Source organism: Lepidochelys kempii, chromosome 2 (assembly GCF_965140265.1).
Source record: "Lepidochelys kempii isolate rLepKem1 chromosome 2, rLepKem1.hap2, whole genome shotgun sequence".
Taxonomy (NCBI): Eukaryota; Metazoa; Chordata; order Testudines; family Cheloniidae; genus Lepidochelys; species Lepidochelys kempii.
The window spans coordinates 79,666,631-79,688,496 of record NC_133257.1 but is presented as its reverse complement, the minus strand read 5'-3'; the positions used below and the strand labels follow the sequence as shown (position 1 = coordinate 79,688,496).

At 42.4% G+C, this 21,866-nt stretch overlaps 1 protein-coding gene across 4 annotated transcripts in view; it reads right to left on the bottom strand.

Annotated features, from left to right (window-relative positions):
• Positions 1–12,771, bottom strand: part of CHST9 (carbohydrate sulfotransferase 9) — a 118,084-nt gene extending 105,313 nt beyond the window's left edge. The window contains exons 1-4 of one of the 4 annotated variants that reach the window (XM_073329422.1): positions 12,685–12,771; positions 11,958–12,041; positions 11,731–11,822; positions 1,479–1,693 (exon numbers count right to left, since the gene is read on the bottom strand). In XM_073329422.1, the coding sequence (XP_073185523.1) occupies positions 1,479–1,599 (121 nt within the window). In that variant the 5' untranslated portion in view covers positions 1,600–1,693; positions 11,731–11,822; positions 11,958–12,041; positions 12,685–12,771. Of the gene's footprint in view, positions 1–1,478; positions 1,694–8,484; positions 8,639–8,735; positions 9,755–11,730; positions 11,823–11,957; positions 12,042–12,684 lie in introns of those variants that run through there. The other 3 variants (XM_073329423.1, XM_073329424.1, XM_073329421.1) reach the window with 3 other exon arrangements.
• Positions 12,772–21,866: the final 9,095 nt, after the last annotated feature.

Below are 21,866 nucleotides of genomic sequence, written 5' to 3'. Positions count from 1 at the left end.
AAATCCAGGTCTGGTTAGGAGGCATGTAACACCACAGCTAGGAGAGCCTTTGAAACCGGAGTAGAACATTTATATTAGCAATAATGTGAAGTTTAGCAGATGCTCCAGCAATGTACCAGGCTTCAATTAAGATATACCAGGAAACTGAATGCTCAGTGCTGTAGGAGCAGATAATCTTCTAAACTCAAACCTAGCCAGTTTTCAGTCACATAGCAGCTGCATGCAGACATGACACTTGTACATTTTGAGCAGGGCACTGCAAAGGCTAAAACCAGTTCCGCCTACAGCAAAAACATTTGTCCCTAAAGGCTCTTAGCGTGACAGTTCCAAAGTGTGCACAAAGCATGCTTTACATTTTTTTTAAACAAAACAAAAAAACACAGTCATTTTCAGACTAAGAACCTCTAGCTGTCTTACTAGCAGCACGCTGCTACTGATATGATTAAAGAAGCACACAAAATCTTTTTGATAGTTGTCAACTTGGAACCTCCCAAAACTCCAAGCTAGTTCATTGCCAAAAAGCCACAGGTATACAGACAATAAAGTAAGAAATCCAGTTGAAGAGTAAATTCAATATCCATATTAAAGTAATCTCAAATTGCACTGTATGTTCACAAATGTTTCAAATTGTTTTACTTAGTAGCAACATTTAAGTGACCAAATTTTTAGAAGAGAGATCATAATCAGGGACAGTAAACAGCAGGGAGGTGCTGTAAAGGAGATACAGGTGTTTGGAATAAAAAGAGTTGCTTTTTAAATTGGGGGCGGGAGGGCTCAGGGTTGAGGGGAGAGAAGGGAAGGGAGGACTTAAAACCTTCTCTTCGCAAGACAACGTGTCACTCAGATGAAACTCAGAGAAAACCAAAAACTGTTTTACGGCTGTATGATGAGTTAGTACAACAGTGGCACTCCTGCCATAGTGGAACACTGCCTGCATTTGTGTTTATTCATGCAGAACACTTAGGGCATGTCCACACTTACTGGGATCGATGCTGTGGCGATCAATGCACCGGGTGTTGATTTGGTGGGTCTAGTGAATACTCGCTAAATGGACTGCAGATCACTCTCCTGTCGATTCCAGTACCAGAATGAGAGGAATAAGGTAAATCAATGGGAGAGAGTTTCTCCCGTTGATGCAGCGTGGTGTAGATACTGCAGTAAATTGACCTAAGCTACGTTGACTCCAGCTACATTATTCACATAGCCGGAGTTGCGTAACGTAGGTTGACTTACCCCCGTAGTGTAGACAAGGCCTTAGGTAGCAGCAAAGATGCTTGATAAATGCAAGTCATAGCATGGGGCAATTCCTTGATATGTATGCTGATTGCTGCATCGTAGTATAAAGTGTTACGGTCCCAATTCCGCTGCCCTCCCTTCCCATAAAAAATCCACACCACACCCTCTCAACAAATCATTCTTTTAGCTTAAAGCAGCAACTTAAAGCTATGGAGGCAATACAGTTAAGAAAGCTATTTTACCTGTATGATGTTCTTCAATCCAGGCCTGCAGGTACATGAAGAGGAGTAGACCTGCTACTCCAAACATCAATATAGTCACAAAGACTTGTCTCAGGTTCATGACCCTGTCAGAGGGCTGCATTTCAGCTCCTTTCAGAAAGGTGCATGATTCACTTTCCAATAGGTTCTTAATTTAGCTGTATCATCTTTAGCATCCTTTCCTTTGAGACAGCAACCTGAAATAAAAAAGCACATAAGAACTAACTATGTCTCTTAAGTGGCTTTTCTTCAGGAGAACCTGTGTAAATATAAAGCATAATGGTTATGTAAGCTACTAAGCAAGGGGCACTGGCAACACTTGAGTTTATGTCCATAGTCCTAACAATTTTTCCATAATACTCACACTTCCCGAATGAATCTCAAAGACAAATCTTTTTTTTTTTTTTTTTGGAGTGAAGGCAAAAATCCATTACATAAAGCCAGAGTGTTCATGCTCTGTGAATGTGCAATATGGAGAGCCAAGGGAGAGGGAGGAAATCAACCCCAAAACCTGAAGCCAAGACCAGAGGCTGACACACAGCTCCCCACAATGTCATTTCATCCTCTTAGCTATAAAACTAAAGGACATAGCTCCTCCATACCAGTTGTGGAGAATGTTGGGTTACTAAATCCATGCAGTTGAGAATATTGTAGCTCCTCTTCTTGCTCCATTCCAGTCTTTTATAGACTACATAAAGCAAGTGTGAGGACCCTTTCCACAGCAAGTAAGGGATAGACTCACCCTTGCACAGCTGGTGTGCCCACAGTCCCCCATTGCAGCCCCTACCTGGAGTTTATTAGTAACTGATATACAAGGTCTTTCACTGGCCCCCCACATCACAGCAGGGATTTCACCCTCCATCATTCAGTTATTTGAGGTCAAATGTAGCCTTCTCTAAACCAGTAAGAACCTATATCAGATTATATAACCCAGCCTGAAGTGACGAGAACTAATGGAATTTTGAATCTGGCCACTTTGCAATCATTACGAATATATGGGGGAGGGAGAAGAGAAAGAGGCTAAAAGCCTGAGTCTTGCCACCGACTTCCCTGGTAGCAGAATCAAGCCCAAAGCTTGGCTGAAAAAATCTTATTTCTTGTATGGCACAGAGCCACAGGAGAAGGAAATTGTTCCTTTAGCAACTAGCACCTACCACTGAAAAGCTGACGTTAAGAGTTCATAAAAGTAAGGTACAAAAGGTTTTGTACAATATAAATGTAAAGCTTCTTAAAGTGCATTAGGATGTGCTGGATTCTGAAAGCAATGGAGTACAATGTAGAAGTACATGTTAAATTAGATTGCAGCGCAAATAAAAATATTCTGAAATTCAGTACAATGAAGCCCTTGTAAATGAATATCTGATAAAAGACACTTTTAGCAGACTAAATCAAAACTATAATGAAAACTTAAGCTTTCAGATGACACGAGTAACCAACTGAAGAAGTGTTTTAAATGAGAACTCTGTTAAAGGAATAAGTCTATTCCTAGTGTGTGCATGTTTGTGGAAACAAAAAAGTAGCAGGTATTTAACAAGTTATACTTGCATGACAAAAGCATTATATATGCTGTCCAGAGAAATCCAGAGCTTCATGTGTTTCACAAAAAGAAAGAGAAAATATGAACCTATTTCAATAACTCAGTGCTTGCAGACATATAAACTTTGACTTTACTTTGTATGAAAGCTTAATCTTTCACCTGGCACATTTTAGTATGGATATACCTATTGTTTATAGGAAGCTCATGTTAAATTCTAAATGTAAAGTAATGTTCAGAACTTGAAAATACAATGTCAAATATATTTTTCCTTTAAATTCTGTGCCATTAAAATTAGGGCTGTCAATTAATCAAAGTTAATTTTTGAGTTATTTGCGTGAGTTAACTGCGATTAAAAAAATTAATCATGATTGACCGCACTGTTAAACAATAGAATACCAACTGAAATTTATTAAATATTTTTGGATGTTTTCTACATTTTCAAATATATTGATTTCTATTACAACACAGAATACAAAGAGTACAGTGCTCACTTTAAATTATTTTTTATTACAAATATTTGCACTGTAAAAATGATAAAGAAATAGTATTTTTCAATTCACCCCATACAAGTACTGTAGTGCAATCTCATAATCATGAAAGCGTAACTTACAAATGTAGATTTCTTTGGTTACATAACTGCGCTCAAAAACAAAACAATGTAAAACTTTAGCGCCTACAAGTCTACTCAGTCCTATTTCTTGTTCAGCCAATTGCTAAGACAAACAAGTTTGTTTACATTTACGGAAGACACTGCTGACTGCTTCTTATTTACAATATCACCTGAAAGTGAGAACAGGCATTTCCATAACACTTTTGTAGCCAGCGTTGCAAGGTATTTACGTGCCAGATATGCTAAACATTCATGTGCCCCTTCATGCTTCGGCCACCATTCTAGAGGACATGCTTCCATGCTGCTGTTGCTTGTTAAAAAATAATGCGTTAATTAAATTAGTGACTGAACTCCTTGGGGGAGAATTGTATGTCTCCAGTTCTGTTTTACCCACATTCTGGCATATATTTCATGTTATAGCAGTCTCGCATGATGACCCAGCACATGTTCATTTTAAGAACACTTTCACAGCATATTTGACAAAACACAAAAAAGGTACTAATGTGAGATTTCTAAAGATAGGTACAGCACTCGACCAAGGTTTAAGAATCTCAAGTGCCTTCCAAAATCTGAGAGGGACGAGGTGTGGAGAATGCATTCAGAAGTCTTAAAACAGCAACACTCCAATGCAGAAACTACAGAACCCCCAACTACCAAAAAAGAAAATCAGCCTTCTGTTGGTGGCATCTGACTCAGATGATGAAAATGAACAAGGGTTGGTCCGCTCTGCTTTGGATCATTATCAAGCAGAACCTGGCATCAGCATGGACACATGTATTCTGGAATGGTGGTTGAAGCATGAAGGGACATATGAATCTATAGCGCATCTGGCATGTAAATATCTTGCGATGCCAGCTACAACAGTGCAATGCGAACACCCGTTCTCACTTTCAGGTGACATTGTAAAAAGACCTGGGCAGCATTATCTCCTGCAAATTGTAACCAAACTCGTTTATCTGAGCGATTGGCTGAAGTAGGACCGAGTGGACTTGTAGGTTCTAAAGTTTTACATTGTTTTATTTTTGAATGCGGTAATTTTTTGTACATAATTCTACATTTGTAAGTTCAACTTTCATTATAAAGAGATTGTGCTACAGTATTTATATTAGGTGAATTGAAATATACTATTTCTTTTGTTTTTTACAGTGCAAATATTTGTAATCAAAAAATAAATATAAACTGAGTACTGGACACTTTGTAGTGTGTTCTAATTGAAATCAATATATTTGAAAATGTAGAACACATCCAAAAATATTTAAATAAGTGGTATTCTATTAACAGTGTGATTAACCGCAGAATTAATCGTGATTAATTTTTAATCACTTGACAGCCCTAATTAAAATACAATCCTTCGTAAAGTACAATGAAAACTGCTTCCAAACCTGTTAGCTTAAATTTAAGCTATATCTCAATGTCATATTTGCCATTTTATGCATTATACCTATGAAGAACGTAGATGCCTAGACACAAGTGTGACAGACACCATTTTGAACTTATACTCTGGCTGATTTTTTTTGTATATGGCATGAAACAACTAGTTCAGACATGGAACTCTGTAGGAAGCCAATTAAGTAGCTTTATTTCATAGTATTCCTTTCTGGTTAACTAACATGCAGAGCTGTCATCTCCCGCTGTGGAAGCTATTTCCACTTCCAGCTACAGATATGGTACACTGCCTGGATATTAGTAGTCTGAAACTGGTGGAAGGAGAAACCAGTGCTCCCTCCTTTATATGCAGCATGTTTTTAGTGTGAACTGCTTCTAGAATGGTGGGGGAGGTGGGATCCAACTCCTCCATTCTTTTAACTAGGAGGCTCTTTCCATTCAACCCCTTTCCCCATGGTGCTCCTAGTGTTCTCAACTCTTCAGGCTCTTTGGGGTGGAGGGAGGGAGACCCAGAACAAGCCTACTTATTGTTGCCACTCCCTGTACCTGAACTTTAGTTACTAAAACGAATGTGCTGTATTCAGATCCATAGGATTAGCTCTAACAAACAGATAGAAGCATTCCTGCTTCATAAAGAGTTTGGATCCCTTTCTGGTTATAAGGAGAAAATTAATTCAATCACCCATAGAAAGCTGTGTTATTTGCATAACACTGATATTAGTTTGGATAAGAACTCAGAACAAAACAAGTAACATTGTTTGATGCTCAGAAAGTCTGAATGTATAATGGTAAGAAATGTTCTCTAGCAGTTACCAAACCCTGAGCTTTTTTGGAAAAGTTATTTAGGATGCATAGCTTTGTGTGTCTTACTACAATAAAGATAAACAACCTGAATACATGCACTGAATGGGAATTTCTCTCACACATAACTAAACATGTGCAGTTTTCTTGCTTCTCCTTCCAGTCTCTTTTTCTCTGATCATATGGGAGTGGCTGTAATCAAACCACTCGGGAATTAATGCAATATTTGGGGTCTACAAGAGAGACTTTATTAGGCGCCTTAGGTGAAAGTGTGCCTCCAATGTCTTGTGCTGCCAGTTCAGCCCCTTTCAGTGACACAGTTCAAGCATGTAGGAAGATACCTAGTATTACTTCTGAGGATACCAGATTAAGGTAGTCCATTAGCAAAAAAAGCAAACAGCTTGCTCTTGGCACAATTTCTGCTTTGAGGTTGTGAATTCCACAGTGTTTTCTTTAGAGAAATCTCAAGATGCACTCCCATATATTTTTTATTTGTGGAAGAAAGCTGGGTCCGGGGAGGGAAATTACACAAATTAGCATTAGTCACGGTGTGTTAGGAATATACCCATCTGACAAGAACAGTATCAATTAAAGTCAGCACAATTATCTCTTTACTGAGCGCTCACTACATGCGTTGTTTTAAATTGTGTGTGTTCATGTTTAGGCCAAGTTTCACTTCAGACAGCACAGCTCAGACTATTATGTGCACATTGAACAGAGCCGTACAGCTTCATTATACAATTTTAAAACTGCCTAGCCTGAATAATTAGTGCAATTTAGTTAACTCAATGATTTGTAATCTATATATGAAAAATCAGAGAGATAGTTAAAATAAAGCCTCTGGGTCTACAAATCTACTGCAGAACATTTTAAGCAGCCACAGCAACATTGTGACAGATTGTCCCCTTTGGCATTAAAAACTGCAGGAGGGGAACAACTCTCTCCCCCGCCACAAAAAGGGACGCTCTGGAAGGATTACCTCAGAGATTAGTCCCCACTCCTTGTGGAGGGGATTGGAGGGTTGCTCCTCCCCTATGACAAAGCTTGCCCTAACCTCAGTAGAGCTGCCTGTGTCCCCATTCTAGCTGTAACCCCGGGTCATCTTCTATCCATAATTCCTTGACCGTGTGGCTCCAGTGGAACTATACTATCAGGGACTCCCCCTGACCTCAACTACTCCAGGCAATCTTGGGAGTGGGGGCTATAGGGTAATGTTAATGCAACTGAGAGAGACTTGCGTCCCTTTCTCCCTCAGCCAACTCCACTTTTCCCTCAGTCCAGTCTGGCTCTCCAAGCACAAACCCTTGGATATAAAGGTGGGGGCTCCACAAGATCCAAAAAAAAGGCAGAGGGGGAAATAGGTGAGAGAGCACCATGGGAGTCCTCAAGCCCTGCTTTTCCGCAAAGGTGGGATGAGCCAAGTCTGGCTAATGGTGCTCAAATCCTGCCGGAATGCTCCAGGATGCCATCCCAGCACCCTTTTGGGGAGCCAGAGTGGGTTGTTATGGCCCTTCTGGTATTTCCATACCACCACTCCTCAAGTGCAGCACTCGCCCAGTGGTGGTGAACCCCTCCCGCACAGATCAACAGGGTCACAATCTGCCCCACTGACTTCAATCCAGGCAGTTATAGAGGAATTCCATAATAAGATTCATACCAAAAGGTTTAGACATTAGAAGCCTGGGATACATTACCACATGTTGTTCTGATCTATAAGTGATAAAGAAAGCTAGAAGAACAGAAGTGCACATATCAGTTTTCAGCACTCAACTCCAGGGCTAATCAGCAACAAGTTTTTAGTTACTGAGCTTGAAATGAGAGCTTAGAAATTTTAGTGAGCCATACTCATTAACTTTTAATATTTCAAGTTCTTTTAAGAGCTATAGTATTTGGTAACATCGTCATATTTAAGAAACCTCCCACACCATTAACATACAGTCATTTTATTTTTCCTCCCTTCAGATTTTAGGTGTAATCCAGAGAGGTACATCCCATTGCAAGATAAGCATCACCTGGTAAAATACTCTGGGCACCAGGACCCAGCAGAAATGAGGAAAAGCAGCTCCTGATGCCTCTGCCACAACTTCTAAGTAATCCCACTTCTTTCAGTCCTCACCCTTTCCCTTCCCCACAAGCAAAACTCTTGTCCTGGAGCTACATGACACTTCCCAGTTCTGTCTGCACTAGAGATATCTGACACTCATATCACTTTTTTGATTTTTGATTCCTAGCATGCAAGTCCACATGAAAATCTGGTGGTAGCCAGAGCACAGAGGAGCTGAGTAACTCCTACTTTCACACCTCCCTATAACTGCCACATCACAACCCCAAAAATCAAAGTCAACACAGAGTAAAAGAAACTTAAATAGTAAACTATAGAAGTTTGGCAACACTGTCTCCTCCCATCCCCTTTCTCCTTGGTATTCTCCTGAAAGACAGAAAAGGACCAAGATTAACTGTTAGAGAGGTGGACACAGACACTGAGACAATCCCCTCCTGTGCATTTATTTTACTGGTCATTGCCACAGATGTCAACCCACTACCTCAGTGGTTCCTCACACACACCTATAAACAGAAAACAGAACAGGGTCATTACTTGAAAGATACATAGTAGAGCTATCACAACCCCTCATACCATAGATGAAGCCACTTACCTCTCCACAGTCCTCCAGCACACGCTCATTTTTCCCTAGCCTTCCCCAAAGAACAGTGTGTGTCTTAGTGACTCCATTGTAGTGCTGTGGCATGCTGAGAGAACTTTCTGGGCTCCATGGATGGATGTTTCCAGCCTATTTCCTTCTCTGTATCCTAGAAACAAGGAGTTAAAAAGTTATTAGTTCAGCAACAAGAAACATAAAAAGTTACCGAAGCAATTAAAAGGACAAAGAAAAATCCAGCTCCTCACCTTTTCAACTATGGAAACTCAAAAAGGTCGTACGCCAGACTTCCAGGAACACAGGTGGGAGGAAGGTGCTGACACTCTGTCATAGCCCTAGCCCTTCATAACACATGTGGTTCCTCATACTGGACAGAGCAATTCTTATCAGTCATTGGAACAAATCAAAATTGTGAACATGTGCACTATTCACCATCGCCATTTTCCTGCTCCTGGAACGTAGCTGAGCACTCTGGGATAGATGCAATAGCCCACAGACACTGCAAAGTTTGCAGCAAGTGCTGCATGTGGACATAGTGCGCGGTGGGTAAGCAAAACAGGATACCTGATTTAAAAAAAAAAAAACCCAAAACACTGTGCAAGTTGCAAGACTGAAAATCTCTAGTACATGAGCTAATGCCACAGCTTCCATCTGAAGTGGTGCAGCCTTACTGCTGACTGTTTGGTTGGAAGGGGTGGGTGGGGGGAAACAAACCTATGCTTACCAAATAAGACATCCATCCACACCTCACTCCAAGTACAACCTATTCACCATTCTCCCTGCAGCCTCAGCACACTCAGCCAATCAATGCTCATGCCTGTATCTAACTTACAACCCTTTGCAGTCAGAGGACTGTGAGATGGGTGGGCTCCAGCAAGAAATCATGTCTAGTTTGGGGGCTCAGGTGAAAGAAGGCTGAGAACTAAATGTTCAGTATAAGGACAAATGGAATACATTTGAAATAAAACTTTCCGATCTGAACTGTGCAGCTCTAAGTATGCTAGAGAAATTTTCCAAAAATTCTTACCAAGTTGTCCCACCAAGACAGAGTTTAACTGACAATGCCTTCAATCAATGTTAGCAATGGCGGAAGAGTTTTAGAAAGTTTCCCTACTGTAGACTGGGCTTTTAAAAAATAAAAAATAAAAATAAAAAAGGTTCCGGCTTAAGGATTCAAATGTTAAGGGGTTCATAGATCATCATCTAGTCTGGCCTCATGTATAAAAGTATTACATAAATATGTATAAATACATAAAGTAATGCCCTGAATTAGTTACTGCTTCAAGTTCAATAAGAGCATTTCTTTCTAAAAGAGCCAATCTTGATTTTAAAGTTTCCAATGATAGAGAATCCACCATGACACTTGGTGTTAATTACCCTCATTGTTCGAAATTTGCACCTTATTTCTGGTTCAACATTCAGCCATTGGACTTGTATCACTTACTTCTCCTGGAATATAAAAGTGTGGAATTTAGAGGATTTCTTTGACATATTGGATGATTTAGGCTTAAGTTTCTCACCTTCCATGCTCATTCTCCTTTTTGTGTTCTGTGGAGTCTCTTTAGCTCCAAGGTATCAATTCAGTTGCAGGCATACATTTCTCTCTAAGATCAGGATTTTTTGGGGAGGGGGGGCCCACAACTGCTAATTAGAGGCATTGAACTAATAGGCAGTCAAATAGAACAGGTACCTGGCAGCCATTTTGATTGCACGGGAACCCAGTGGAGAGAGAAGTATGAGGGGATGGAGAGGAAAGCAGACATCTCAACAGTTCTTCAAATTGCTAGACCAGTTGTAATACAGCCATACCCAAATGTAACTGAAGGCATCATTTGGCTTTCAGAACCCTTATTACCGGCAATATTATATTGTGAGTAAGGAAGCCAACATAACGTTCATCGAGCTCAGGATGAAGGGGAAAAAAATCTTTAGTTGTAAAGTTCCACATTTGATGTGGAATTTGAAACAAAAATGGATCTTCAATTCCAAGTCACTTCAAAGAGTAGAGCTAAAAAACAAAACAAAAAAACCACACACACACACAAAACCCCTCCAATCCCTACAGCTTGAAAAATATTAAGGCTTCAAGAACACTCAGGAAATTCTAAATACAAACATTACCAGAGCAAGCTCAGCTCAGCCCACTTGCTCATGTATTTAGCATTTTTCTATTTCACTTCCCCTTATTACAATGTAAACCTTAATACTGTTATAGCAATTATGCCTTGTTATTAATGCACTTTAAACCACACCATATATTGTATAGGATGAATGGTATACAGAAGGTAAACCATGTGCTCCTATTTACCCTGTCTTTGGGATATGATTTTGCAGTCTCAGTTTATTATGGCACCTACCCCTTAAATGCTTCATATAGAAGGCCTTCGTATTAATTAAGCAGTAAACAAACAAAAATCACTTCAGGAGAGAAAATTATTTGTCTCATTTCGTGAGATTTTTATTTTTCCTCTACAGGGACTATGTAAAGGAAGAAGGGCAGTGATAAGCATAGAAAGCTGTACTTCCTTCTTCAATCATGATTGGGGGAATTGGGTAGATGCTGTAAATAATTATAAAACAGCTTAATCTCTGCCTTGAAGATCTTACAGTTAAATTTATGGCAAGACACAAGGAAGCGTAATAAACAATGGGAGGGAACATGGGAGGTAGAGCAGTAATAAAGACACAGGCTTGCTTAAAAACACCTGAGGCTCCAATCCTGCAAATACTTATACAAATGCTTAATTTTAGGCAATGGGATTACCATGCATGAAGTCAAAAACATGTTCAAACATTTGCAGGATTGGTGTTTGTGCCTATAACTAGACAGACAAAAAGCAAAATCTTTTCATAATTTCTCTACATTCAAATAGGGGTTCTTGTTTATTGATTGCAGTGAATCAAAGTGGTATTAGAATGCCAAGATGACTTGCTTTTTGCCCCACTCACTCACTCTGCTACCCAAAAAACTGTACAGGTAACACTACCTTTCATTTTTGAATCCATGTCCTGAATTCTAAGTTTCTGCTGTGCAACAATATTGCCCCCCCTAAAATAAAAGTCCATCAGTGGAAAGGTAGGAGGTTTGTACCTTTTCACTTAGCTCACTTGTCACAGAATAAAGTAACCTAGCTACAGAGTTCCTTTAACTTCTTAATGACATAATTTGTCCATAACACATTGATGTCCCTAAAAACCCCCCAAAACAACAAGTTTTCCTTCTGTCCTCCTTCTCTCCCCTACCTCAAACTCACTAAAAGAGCTCGTTTCCTCTTTTATTCCTGTGAAGATTTTTTTGAAGCGTTTTTCATTGCTGAGTTGCCACTTGAGTGCCACTAAAATACATAATAAAAAATTAGTTACATTTAAAATGACAAGGATATACATCATTTGCATACACTGAACAAAACTGAACTCAAAAGCGGCCAAGTGATCTATAGTATTATACAACACCGGTTATGTGAAAATACCTTCTGGCTCCTTGAATGATTAAGTAGTAAGTTCACATCAAGACTTTGATCAATTGTCTCGTTTCTGAGGTACTCTCTGCATGCCTTCATTCACCGATAAAAGAGGAACACACTAAAATAAGTTACTATACAGCTCATCCAAAAACCCACTGAAGTCAGTGGAAGTTTCTCCCCAGTGACCTCAAGTGAGCTTTGGATCAGGACCTAGAAGTTCAAGGGCAGCTCGTGAAAGCCAACACCACAAAGAGATTTAAAATAAACGGATGTGAATGAACTTTTAAGACAAGGAGGAAGAAAAAGTTAGTTTAAACCTCGACAAGAAACCCTCATTCCAGCCTTGCAAAGGGACTGACTTTGCATTATAGGAGCGCTGACATTTCAGCCCCGCATCCTTTGGTACCACAGACAGAACCACCCTGGCTCTGGAGAGATCGAGAGAGGTTTTCTGTGGGGGAGAAAGAGAGATCGGAACCGCGTCCGAGCCGACCCAGAGCTCCGGGCACACGCTGGCCCCATGGCGAGCCAGCGGCAGGAGGCAGAGACGGGGTAATTTGGCTGCGAGCAGAGCCCAGGTTTAGGCAGCCCGGTGGGGAAGAACCGAGCGCGTTTCATGGATACCCGCACAGAGACACAGTCACCTGAGCTGCGAAAGTGTCTCTCGCTCCCTCCCCGGGCAGACGCAGCCAGCAGCCCCCGTACCCGCCTCCTGCGGCGGGGGGGCCCTTACCGCAAGGCGAGCGGCGAGCCGCCCGGAGGTCACGGGCTCTCCGCCGGCCGGAGCTCGGGTCCCAGCGGAAACTCCCCAGCCTCCCTCTGCAGCGAGAGCTCCCGGGGCAGCGGAGGCTGGAGCCCCCGCGCGCCGAGTCAGGCCCGCCTCTGGCCGGCCACCCGCAGAGCTGCCGGGGGAAGGCGGAACCATCGCCCCCTCGCCGGACAGGGGGCAGCCCCGCCCCGCGCCGCGCCCCCGGCCCGCCTTCCCCCAGCTCCACGTGCGGGGCACTCGCCGCCTTCCCGCCCCTAGTGCTCCACTCCTACGGGCCGACTAACCCCACTGCTGCAGGGGACACGTTGCGAATTAACCCACAGAGCTACAGCTAGTGTGGCTGAAAGCCTAGAAATCATTACACAGTTCCTCACTCACGTGGCCACCGCGCCAGGTAATCACCCGCGGAAGCCCCTAGGAAGGCGCTCCCCTAGTTGGGAGCTAGCAGTTTCCCCTGCGTCTGTGTGGTCACTTTCTCTTTCCTGTTCCCAGGCACTACCCCCCCGATCTGACTTTGCAAACACGGCAGCAGAAGCGGTTTGCCCTTGCTTGGAGCCTGATCCTCTTTAAAACGGCATGGGGGGGGGGGAAGTGAGTGAGGCTAGATCTATTATTGGACCAACTTCTGGGGGGTGAGAGAGACAAGCTTTGGGAGCCCCACAGAGTTCTTCTTCAGGTGTGGGAAAGACACACCCAGCTTCATAGCTAGCTCTAAGGTGGAACAGTTGATCAGTTGCATCCCCTGAAGTAAGCTCAGAAAGCTTATGCTCAAATAAATTTGTTAGTCGCTAAGGTGCCACAAGTCCTCCTTTTCTTTTTGCGGATACAGACTAACACGGCTGCTACTCTGAAACCAGATTGTTTAGCTTAAGTAGTTAGCATTATTATAAGGGACCAGTACCCCCAGTTTCTCTCTCTGCAGCAGTAGAAGTTGGTCCAATAAGAGATAATTCCTAACCCATGTTGTCTCTCTAATCTTCTGTACAACTACACTGCATACAAAACTGCACGGAGATATTTGTTTTGGTCTGAAGTTTAAAAATAAACCTGGCCTTATAAAATCTAAACTGAAGGCCAGTTTGACCTAACAGGGACCAGCCCAGGGTTATATTCCAACAAGCCCGTTCACACAGGAAAACTTGATTCCCCTGTGAAGCCCCACTCACTCAATCAGGTTCCCTGCTGGCCAGAGCTGTCCCTGGGGTACAGTGAATCAGGGCAACCACTCCAGGCACCACACTTTGGGGGGCCCCAGGGGCCAGCACGTGGGTCCTGGCAGTGGTAGGTCAATGCCAGCAGTGATGGATTTGTCACTTCTGCCCTGGAGTCTGCACCCTCCACCCTCGGGGATGGCCTTGCTGCTAGCACTGCATGAAAATTAGCTTGTAAAAAAACCCACACCTTAAGATTGGTAAATGAGCATGATAAGTGTAGCAGGACAAGTTTGTTTGCAAAATCCATATAGTTATTTATTTAAAGGGCATCCCCGCCAACATCCTACATGTTTTGTTTGCACAAACCCAGATGGACTCCCCAGCAATATCAAACCAGTGTGAATGAGACCAGATAAAGGTTGTGGCACCTTAGAGACTAACCAATTTATTTGAGCATAAGCTTTCGTGAGCTACAGCTCACTTCACTGGATGCATACTGTGGAAAGTGTAGAAGATCTTTTTATATACACACAAAGCATGAAAAAAATACCTCCTCCCACCCCACTCTCCTGCTGCTAATAGCTTATCTAAAGTGATCACTCTCCTTACAATGTGTAAGATAATCAAGGTGGGCCATTTCCAGCAAAAATCCAGGGTTTAACAAGAACATCTGGGGGGGGGGGTAGGAAAAAACAAGGGGAAATAGGTTACCTTGCATAATGACTTAGCCACTCCCAGTCTCTATTCAAGCCTAAGTTAATTGTATCCAATTTGCAAATGAATTCCAATTCAACAGTTTCTCGCTGGAGTCTGGATTTGAAGTTTTTTTGTTGTAATATAGCAACTTTCATGTCTGTAATTGCGTGACCAGAGAGATTGAAGTGTTCTCCGACTGGTTTATGAATGTTATAATTCTTGACATCTGATTTGTGTCCATTTATTCTTTTATGTAGAGACTGTCCAGTTTGACCAATGTACATGGCAGAGGGGCATTGCTGGCACATGATGGCATATATCATATTGGTGGATGTGCAGGTGAACGAGCCTCTGATAGTGTGGCTGATGTTATTAGGCCCTGTGATGGTGTCCCCTGAAGAGATATGTGGGCACAGTTGGCAACGGGCTTTGTTGCAAGGATAGGTTCCTGGGTTAGTGGTTCTGTCGTGTGGTATGTGGTTGCTGGTGAGTATTCACTTCAGGTTGGGGGGCTGTCTGTAGGCAAGGACTAGCCTGTCTCCCAAGATTTGTGAGAGTGTTGGGTCATCCTTCAGGATAGGTTGTAGATCCTTAATAATGTGTTGGAGGGGTTTTAGTTGGGAGCTGAAGGTGACGGCTAGTGGCGTTCTGTTATTTTCTTTGTTAGGCCTGTCCTGTAGTAGGTGACTTCTGGGGACTCTTCTGGCTCTGTCCATCTGTTTCTTCACTTCCGCAGGTGGGTATTGTAGTTGTAAGAATGCTTGATAGAGATCTTATAGGTGTTTGTCTCTGTCTGAGGGGTTGGAGCAAATGCGGTTGTATCGCAGAGCTTGGCTGTAGACGATGGATCGTGTGGTGTGGTCAGGGTGAAAGCTGGAGGCATGTAGGTAGGAATAGCGGTCAGTAGATTTCCGGTATAGGGTGGTGTTTATGTGACCATCATTTATTAGCACTGTAGTGTCCAGGAAGTGAATCTCTTGTGTGGACTGGACCAGGCTGAGGTTGATGGTGGGATGGCAATTGTTGAAATCATGGTGGAATTCCTCAAGGGCTTCTTTTCCATGGGTCCAGATGATGAAGATGTCATCAATATAGCGCAAGTAGAGTAGGGGCGTTAGGGGACGAGAGCTGAGGAAGCATTGTTCTAAGTCAGCCATAAAAATGTTGGCATGCTGTGGGGCCATGCGGGTACCCATAGCAGTGCCGCTGATCTGAAGGTATACATTGTCCCCAAATGTAGAATAGTTATGGGTAAGGACAAAGTCACAAAGTTCAGCCACCAGGTTAGCCGTGACATTATCGGGGATAGTGTTCTTGACGGCTTGTAGTCCATCTTTGTGTGGAATGTTGGTGTAGAGGGCTTCTACATCCATAGTGGCCAGGATGGTGTTATCAGGAAGATCACCGATGGATTGTAGTTTCCTCAGGAAGTCAGTGGTGTCTCGAAGGTAGCTGGGAATGCTGGTAGCGTAGGGCCTGAGGAGGGAGTCTACATAGCCAGACAATCCTGCTGTCAGGGTGCCAATGCCTGAGATGATGGGGCGCCCAGGATTTTCAGGTTTATGGATCTTGGGTAGTAGATAGAATATCCCAGGTCGGAGTTCCAGGGGTGTGGTCTGTGCGGATTTGATCTTGTGCTTTTTCAGGGAGTTTCTTGAGCAAATGCTGTAGTTTCTTTTGGTAACTCTCAGTGGGATCAGAGGGTAATGGCTTGTAGAAAGTGGTGTTGGAGACACCACTGACTTCCGGAGGAAACTACCACACAACAGAACCACTAACCCAGGAACCTATCCTTGCAACAAAGCCCGTTGCCAACTGTGCCCACATATCTCTTCAGGGGACACCATCACAGGGCCTAATAACATCAGCCACACTATCAGAGGCTCGTTCACCTGCACATCCACCAATATGATATATGCCATCATGTGCCAGCAATGCCCCTCTGCCATGTACATTGGTCAAACTGGACAGTCTCTACATAAAAGAATAAATGGACACAAATCAGATGTCAAGAATTATAACATTCATAAACCAGTCGGAGAACACTTCAATCTCTCTGGTCACGCAATTACAGACATGAAAGTTGCTATATTACAACAAAAAAACTTCAAATCCAGACTCCAGCGAGAAACTGTTGAATTGGAATTCATTTGCAAATTGGATACAATTAACTTAGGTTTGAATAGAAATTGGGAGTGGCTAAGTCATTATGCAAGGTAACCTATTTCCCCTTGTTTTTTCCTCCCCCCTCCCCCCTCAGACATTCTTGTTAAACCCTGGATTTTTGCTGGAAATGGCCCACCTTGATTATCATACACATTGTAAGGAGAGTGATCACTTTAGATAAGCTATTAGCAGCAGGAGAGTGGGGTGGGAGGAGGTATTTTTTCATGCTTTGTGTGTATATAAAAAGATCTTCTACACTTTCCACAGTATGCATCCGATGAAGTGAGCTGTAGCTCATGAAAGCTTATGCTCAAATAAATTGGTTAGTCTCTAAGGTGCCACAAGTACTCCTTTTCTTTTTGCGAATACAGACTAACACGGCTGTTACTCTGAAGCCTTATATAAAGTAAGCTGTGAGGGCTGCTAATAGGAATAACAATGGTATTGCTGGTTAAAGATTGCAGTAGCAGGTAATATAATTCAGTGCAAAAATCTTTTAGGGATTATAATCCACAGTAAATACCTTAATTAAAACTAATATAGCATTTTACATGTTCAAAATGCTTTGCAAAGATTAACTAACATTCTCAAAATAGCCCTGAGATGCAGGCAAGTAGTATTATCCCCTTTGACAGACCAGGTAATTGAGGCAAAATGACAATTTTCTTAAAACCACATAGTGAACTATTGTTAGAGCCAGAATCAGCACTCAATAGGTCCAAATTCCCAGACCTGTGCCCCAAACACTAGTCTTCACCTCTCTCCCTTTTAAGCATTTTACAGAAGTATAGGGCTTAAATTCTTAGAGTATTTCCCAGAGCCCCCCACAGCCTCCTCTCCCAACATACTGTAAAATCTTCAGGGGGTTGAAAATATTTACTGCAGCTCCACTCCAAATAGCTCCAGCTGAATTTAAGATGCTATACTACCTTGCTCCTAGAATTACTTCAGTGAGTAGTTAGCAAATTGAACACTGACACTCTGTCCCATCACCCACTTACAGGTGTAACCCCTTAATAGAGTAACAGTAATGTATCCTTTCATTGTTTGCCCAGTTTAGCTACAGATGGTGTCCCAGGATCATTTTAACACCAATCTTGGAGTGAAACATAACTGCTGAACATCGCAAAGCAACTCAAGACAACCAAATGTAAAATACCGTTTGCAATTGAAGTTTCCAGAGTGATTTAGCTAGGGAGAACATGCTTACCTAAAAGAGAATTTAGCCAAGACTCGAGAGATAACACCAATTTAATATAAAAAGAGACATTAAATGGCCACAGCATTTTTATGTTTTGTATACATATGTTCCTTGGGGATTTCCCATACAAGAACTAACATGCTGATTCTGCTTAGCTTGTGTTGTGTGAGCAGACAATGGCAGAAGATGGTCGTACAGCCTCTCAACTTCCAGTCCCTCTTCTACCTCAGAGATTTTTTTAGTCTTAGTTCACTATGGAGGCTACTAGCTCACAGAAGACCTAGGCGGTTTCTTGACTCTGCAGCAGTGAAGTCTCACGTGTTTCTCAAAGCCAATAATGGAGCCAACATTTTTTCTGGTGTTGTTATAGAAAGTCTTCCATGCTGCCACATTTACCCCATCGCCATTGTGACATTACCCAGAATACAATCTGGACTGATGAACAGCTCAATTCTCCAACCTGGATTGCCTTTTATGCTACTTTGCTTTGAGAGCCACCACTCATGGTCCACTCACACAAAGCCTCCAGCACGTAAGTCACTCCCAGCTTTACTGTATGAGTGCTATAGCCAGCCACTCATGAATTACACTGCAGAGTAACACCAATAAATTCCTAGTCCCAGACTTTCCCCCAGAAATGTACGTCTTGTACTGCCCAGCCCTCCCCTGGACAACACAAGCTCATATAGAGTCCATCATTTTATGAATAGAAAATGATATGCACAAATCCTGTCATCCCAAATGGAGTTTCCCAAACACTTCAGTCCAAACACAGATAAAACAGTAGAACAAGTTTATTAACTACAAGTAGGTAGATTTTAAGTGATGACCCAGTAGATGTTGGCTGCATGTGTGTTCTCTCTGTGTGTTGTCCCAGCTCTGCGTAGATAGTTGGCACAGCAGACCTCGATCAAACTGCCCCATGAGACCACAAGACCCATTTCAGAAGCAAAGGCACTCTGTCAGATTTATTGTCAATGAAGTATGGTCCTAATGCCCTGGTTCAATGGTTACAGGTATACTAACACATATATACCTGTTGCAATGGACTCAGCTCAGTGAATGGCAGGACTTTCCGTTCCCCCTTGGCTGGTCAAAGCACTCCCTCTGAGACTCCTTTTTATACACCGATACAAACAAAGTTATGTATTGCCCTTCTGACACAGTTAGTTACTGTCCCCTGACATGGTTTGTTACCACCCATTACCGTATACATGTTGGTTCCATCAAAACATCTCTATCAAACGGTCACCCTGACCTTACCTTTAGTAAGTGTGTCCTTGTATCATCTTCAGAGATTGTGTTTGTATCATAGTTGGTATGGGGGTATTCTGGTACCACCCTTCTGGAATGTGTTTGCATGAGTGTCCTGTGCCTAGTATTTCGGAGGGATGCATATGTTTTTTGCAATATCAGCCCTGTTCTTGCCAGATTTGTGAACTGCATGCAGGCCAAGCCTGATGTCTGCTCACAGCCTGGCTTTTACTAACTTTGCTTTCTATTAGCAGGGCTCGACCACTACTTTGGTTCAGGCCTCAGGCCGGGCTTCCGATACAAGGGCTCATGTCTCAGGCTCCTTTTCTACTACAAATGACATGTAATGAGGCATAAAGGTCAGGACTGGTTAAAGAAAATAAAAGTAAAATGCAACTAATACCTAACTTAATAAGCTAAGTGAATTCAAAGTAAAGGTCTCTCACACCACATGCTTCAGTAGTTTTACTGGCTGAATTCCTTTCAGTAAGTATTCCTCCTCCAGTCCAAACCACTTTCTTTAGTTCTTCAGGTGTTGTGGAAGCCATGGGTAGAGAGAAAGGGAGGAATCATTTGGGGCACCTTCTCGCTCGTCGTATAGTTCTTTCTCTTCTTAGAGAATCATCTCCAGCTGAGGTTCAGGAGATGGAAAGGCTGTGTGTATGGGGACCCCCAGCTGTTTCTTTGTCAAGATGTACATTTTCACCCACATCCTCTTCCCTGCCAAAGAATGACCACTTGATCCATTTAATTTTGTGGACCGCTGACTGAGACATTGGCCAGCCTTCTGTCTCCGAGGAACTGGTTTGTGGCTGCTCCCCCCAGATTTGGAACATGTCTAGTAATACCATACAGAGGAATCCTATAACCTTACATGCAACATTGCCACACGTTTCACCAGGATGATAATGATCAGCATATTATAAGTTTTGAAATGATACCTCACAAGGGGATGAGTTCTTTCTGTAAAGGGGGTGAATATAGGAGTACAGACTATCACAGCCATCACTATTGCCATGGCTCAAATGCACATACAACAGTTAGGCAGTTGGTTTAATCTCAGCAGGACTCCACAACACATGGGCATGTAGGGTTCCTGCCACTTTTCTTGAGTTCAGAGCCTCTTCCTAAGTAACTTGGCAGGCATCTGATGTTAGGCTAGCCATACTCCCTAGCAAAAACTACAGAGAAAATTTCAGTTGGTTGCACTATCCACATAAATGTTGGAACAAAACAATAAACATGCTGGGCTACAGGTTCCTGGGACAACACAGACGAATTGAAAGATTCTAATGGGGATATTCACATTTCTTCTAGTAGTGATCGAAGATACACCCTGAATGCGATAACTTTGATTTACCTGGAGAAGTATCTGCTGATCTCAGACCTGTTCTATACCTAAAACTTAGGTCGACCTAGCTGCATCACGCAGGGTGTAAAAAAAATTCACATGCCTTAGAGATGAAGTTAAGCAGTCTTAAGTCCCACTATAGACACCGTGGATTGAGAGAATTCTTCTGCCTCTTGAGGGGGTGGATTAATTACAGTAGTGAAAAACCCCATCACTGTACCAAGTGTACATGTTACAGCGGCACAGCTACTGCATCTGTAGTGTAGACAAGCCTTTAAAGGCCCTAGCCCTCACCTGATTAAAGGTATATCTGTAAACTATGTCAGGCACAGTGACCTTTCAAAGAAAAGGGAGGAGATTAATTGTCCCATAACAAAAAGGGAAACTTTGTTTTGCCACTTCAGAAGTGTACTTAGCTTATACCACACTACCCCTACAAGTTACAACACAGGGTCTATATTCCAGCTGTGGGCTGAAGAATCTTCCCAAGATTATACCACACTACCCCTACAAGTTACAACACAGGGTCTATATTCCAGCTGTGGGCTGAAGAATCTTCCCAAGATTAGACACGGCATGTACATGGTCTGTGCCCTTCCTAATTAAGTCAGCAGCCCTTTGAAGCCTGGCACACGGCAGAAGAGAAACAATTAGGAAAGGGTGGTTTCAGGCTGTTTGAGTCATCTGGAGTTGTGGGAGCCAACTTTCGTATCTCAAAAGAAACTATTTTCTTGTCCACATGGTGCAATCCTCGAGATAGCATCTAAAGTAGTAGTGACCCAGTTGCTGCATCATGGTCTGGTCACAGAAGAAAGGCAAAAGCCACAAATGTATAGTGAAACCTGCCAAAATTATTTAATATGAAAAGGGCAATTGTTGTGCAATAAAAAACAGTTTAAACCTATTTCAAACTGTTGTTCAGGCAGACTGCCAGATCAGCCCCACAGCAGCAGAAGTGAGGAAGAAAGTGCAAGAAGAAAGCCATAGCTGCTGCTACATAGCTTGCTGTGTAAGCTCTGGTTCACCCCCACCCCCCTCCTCCAAATCTCAGAAGTCACAGGATATGAGACTTGCTGTAGCAAAGCACTAGCCTTAATTGAGCCTGCCATATAGCCCAGGTTTTAATTTAGCAGTTATCGAAGTTTTCAGCAAAGCAGGTTCAGATAGTCCCTAACACAACTATCTACATATATATAAAACCCCAAAAGGTGTCATATGTTTTTATAAAACATTTTTAGAAAACTTGAACCCTTTGACTCAAGTAGCAACCGTGATTAGAAAATGTGTCTGTAGGGCCTGATCCTTTTCCAGTGGAGTTTACTCC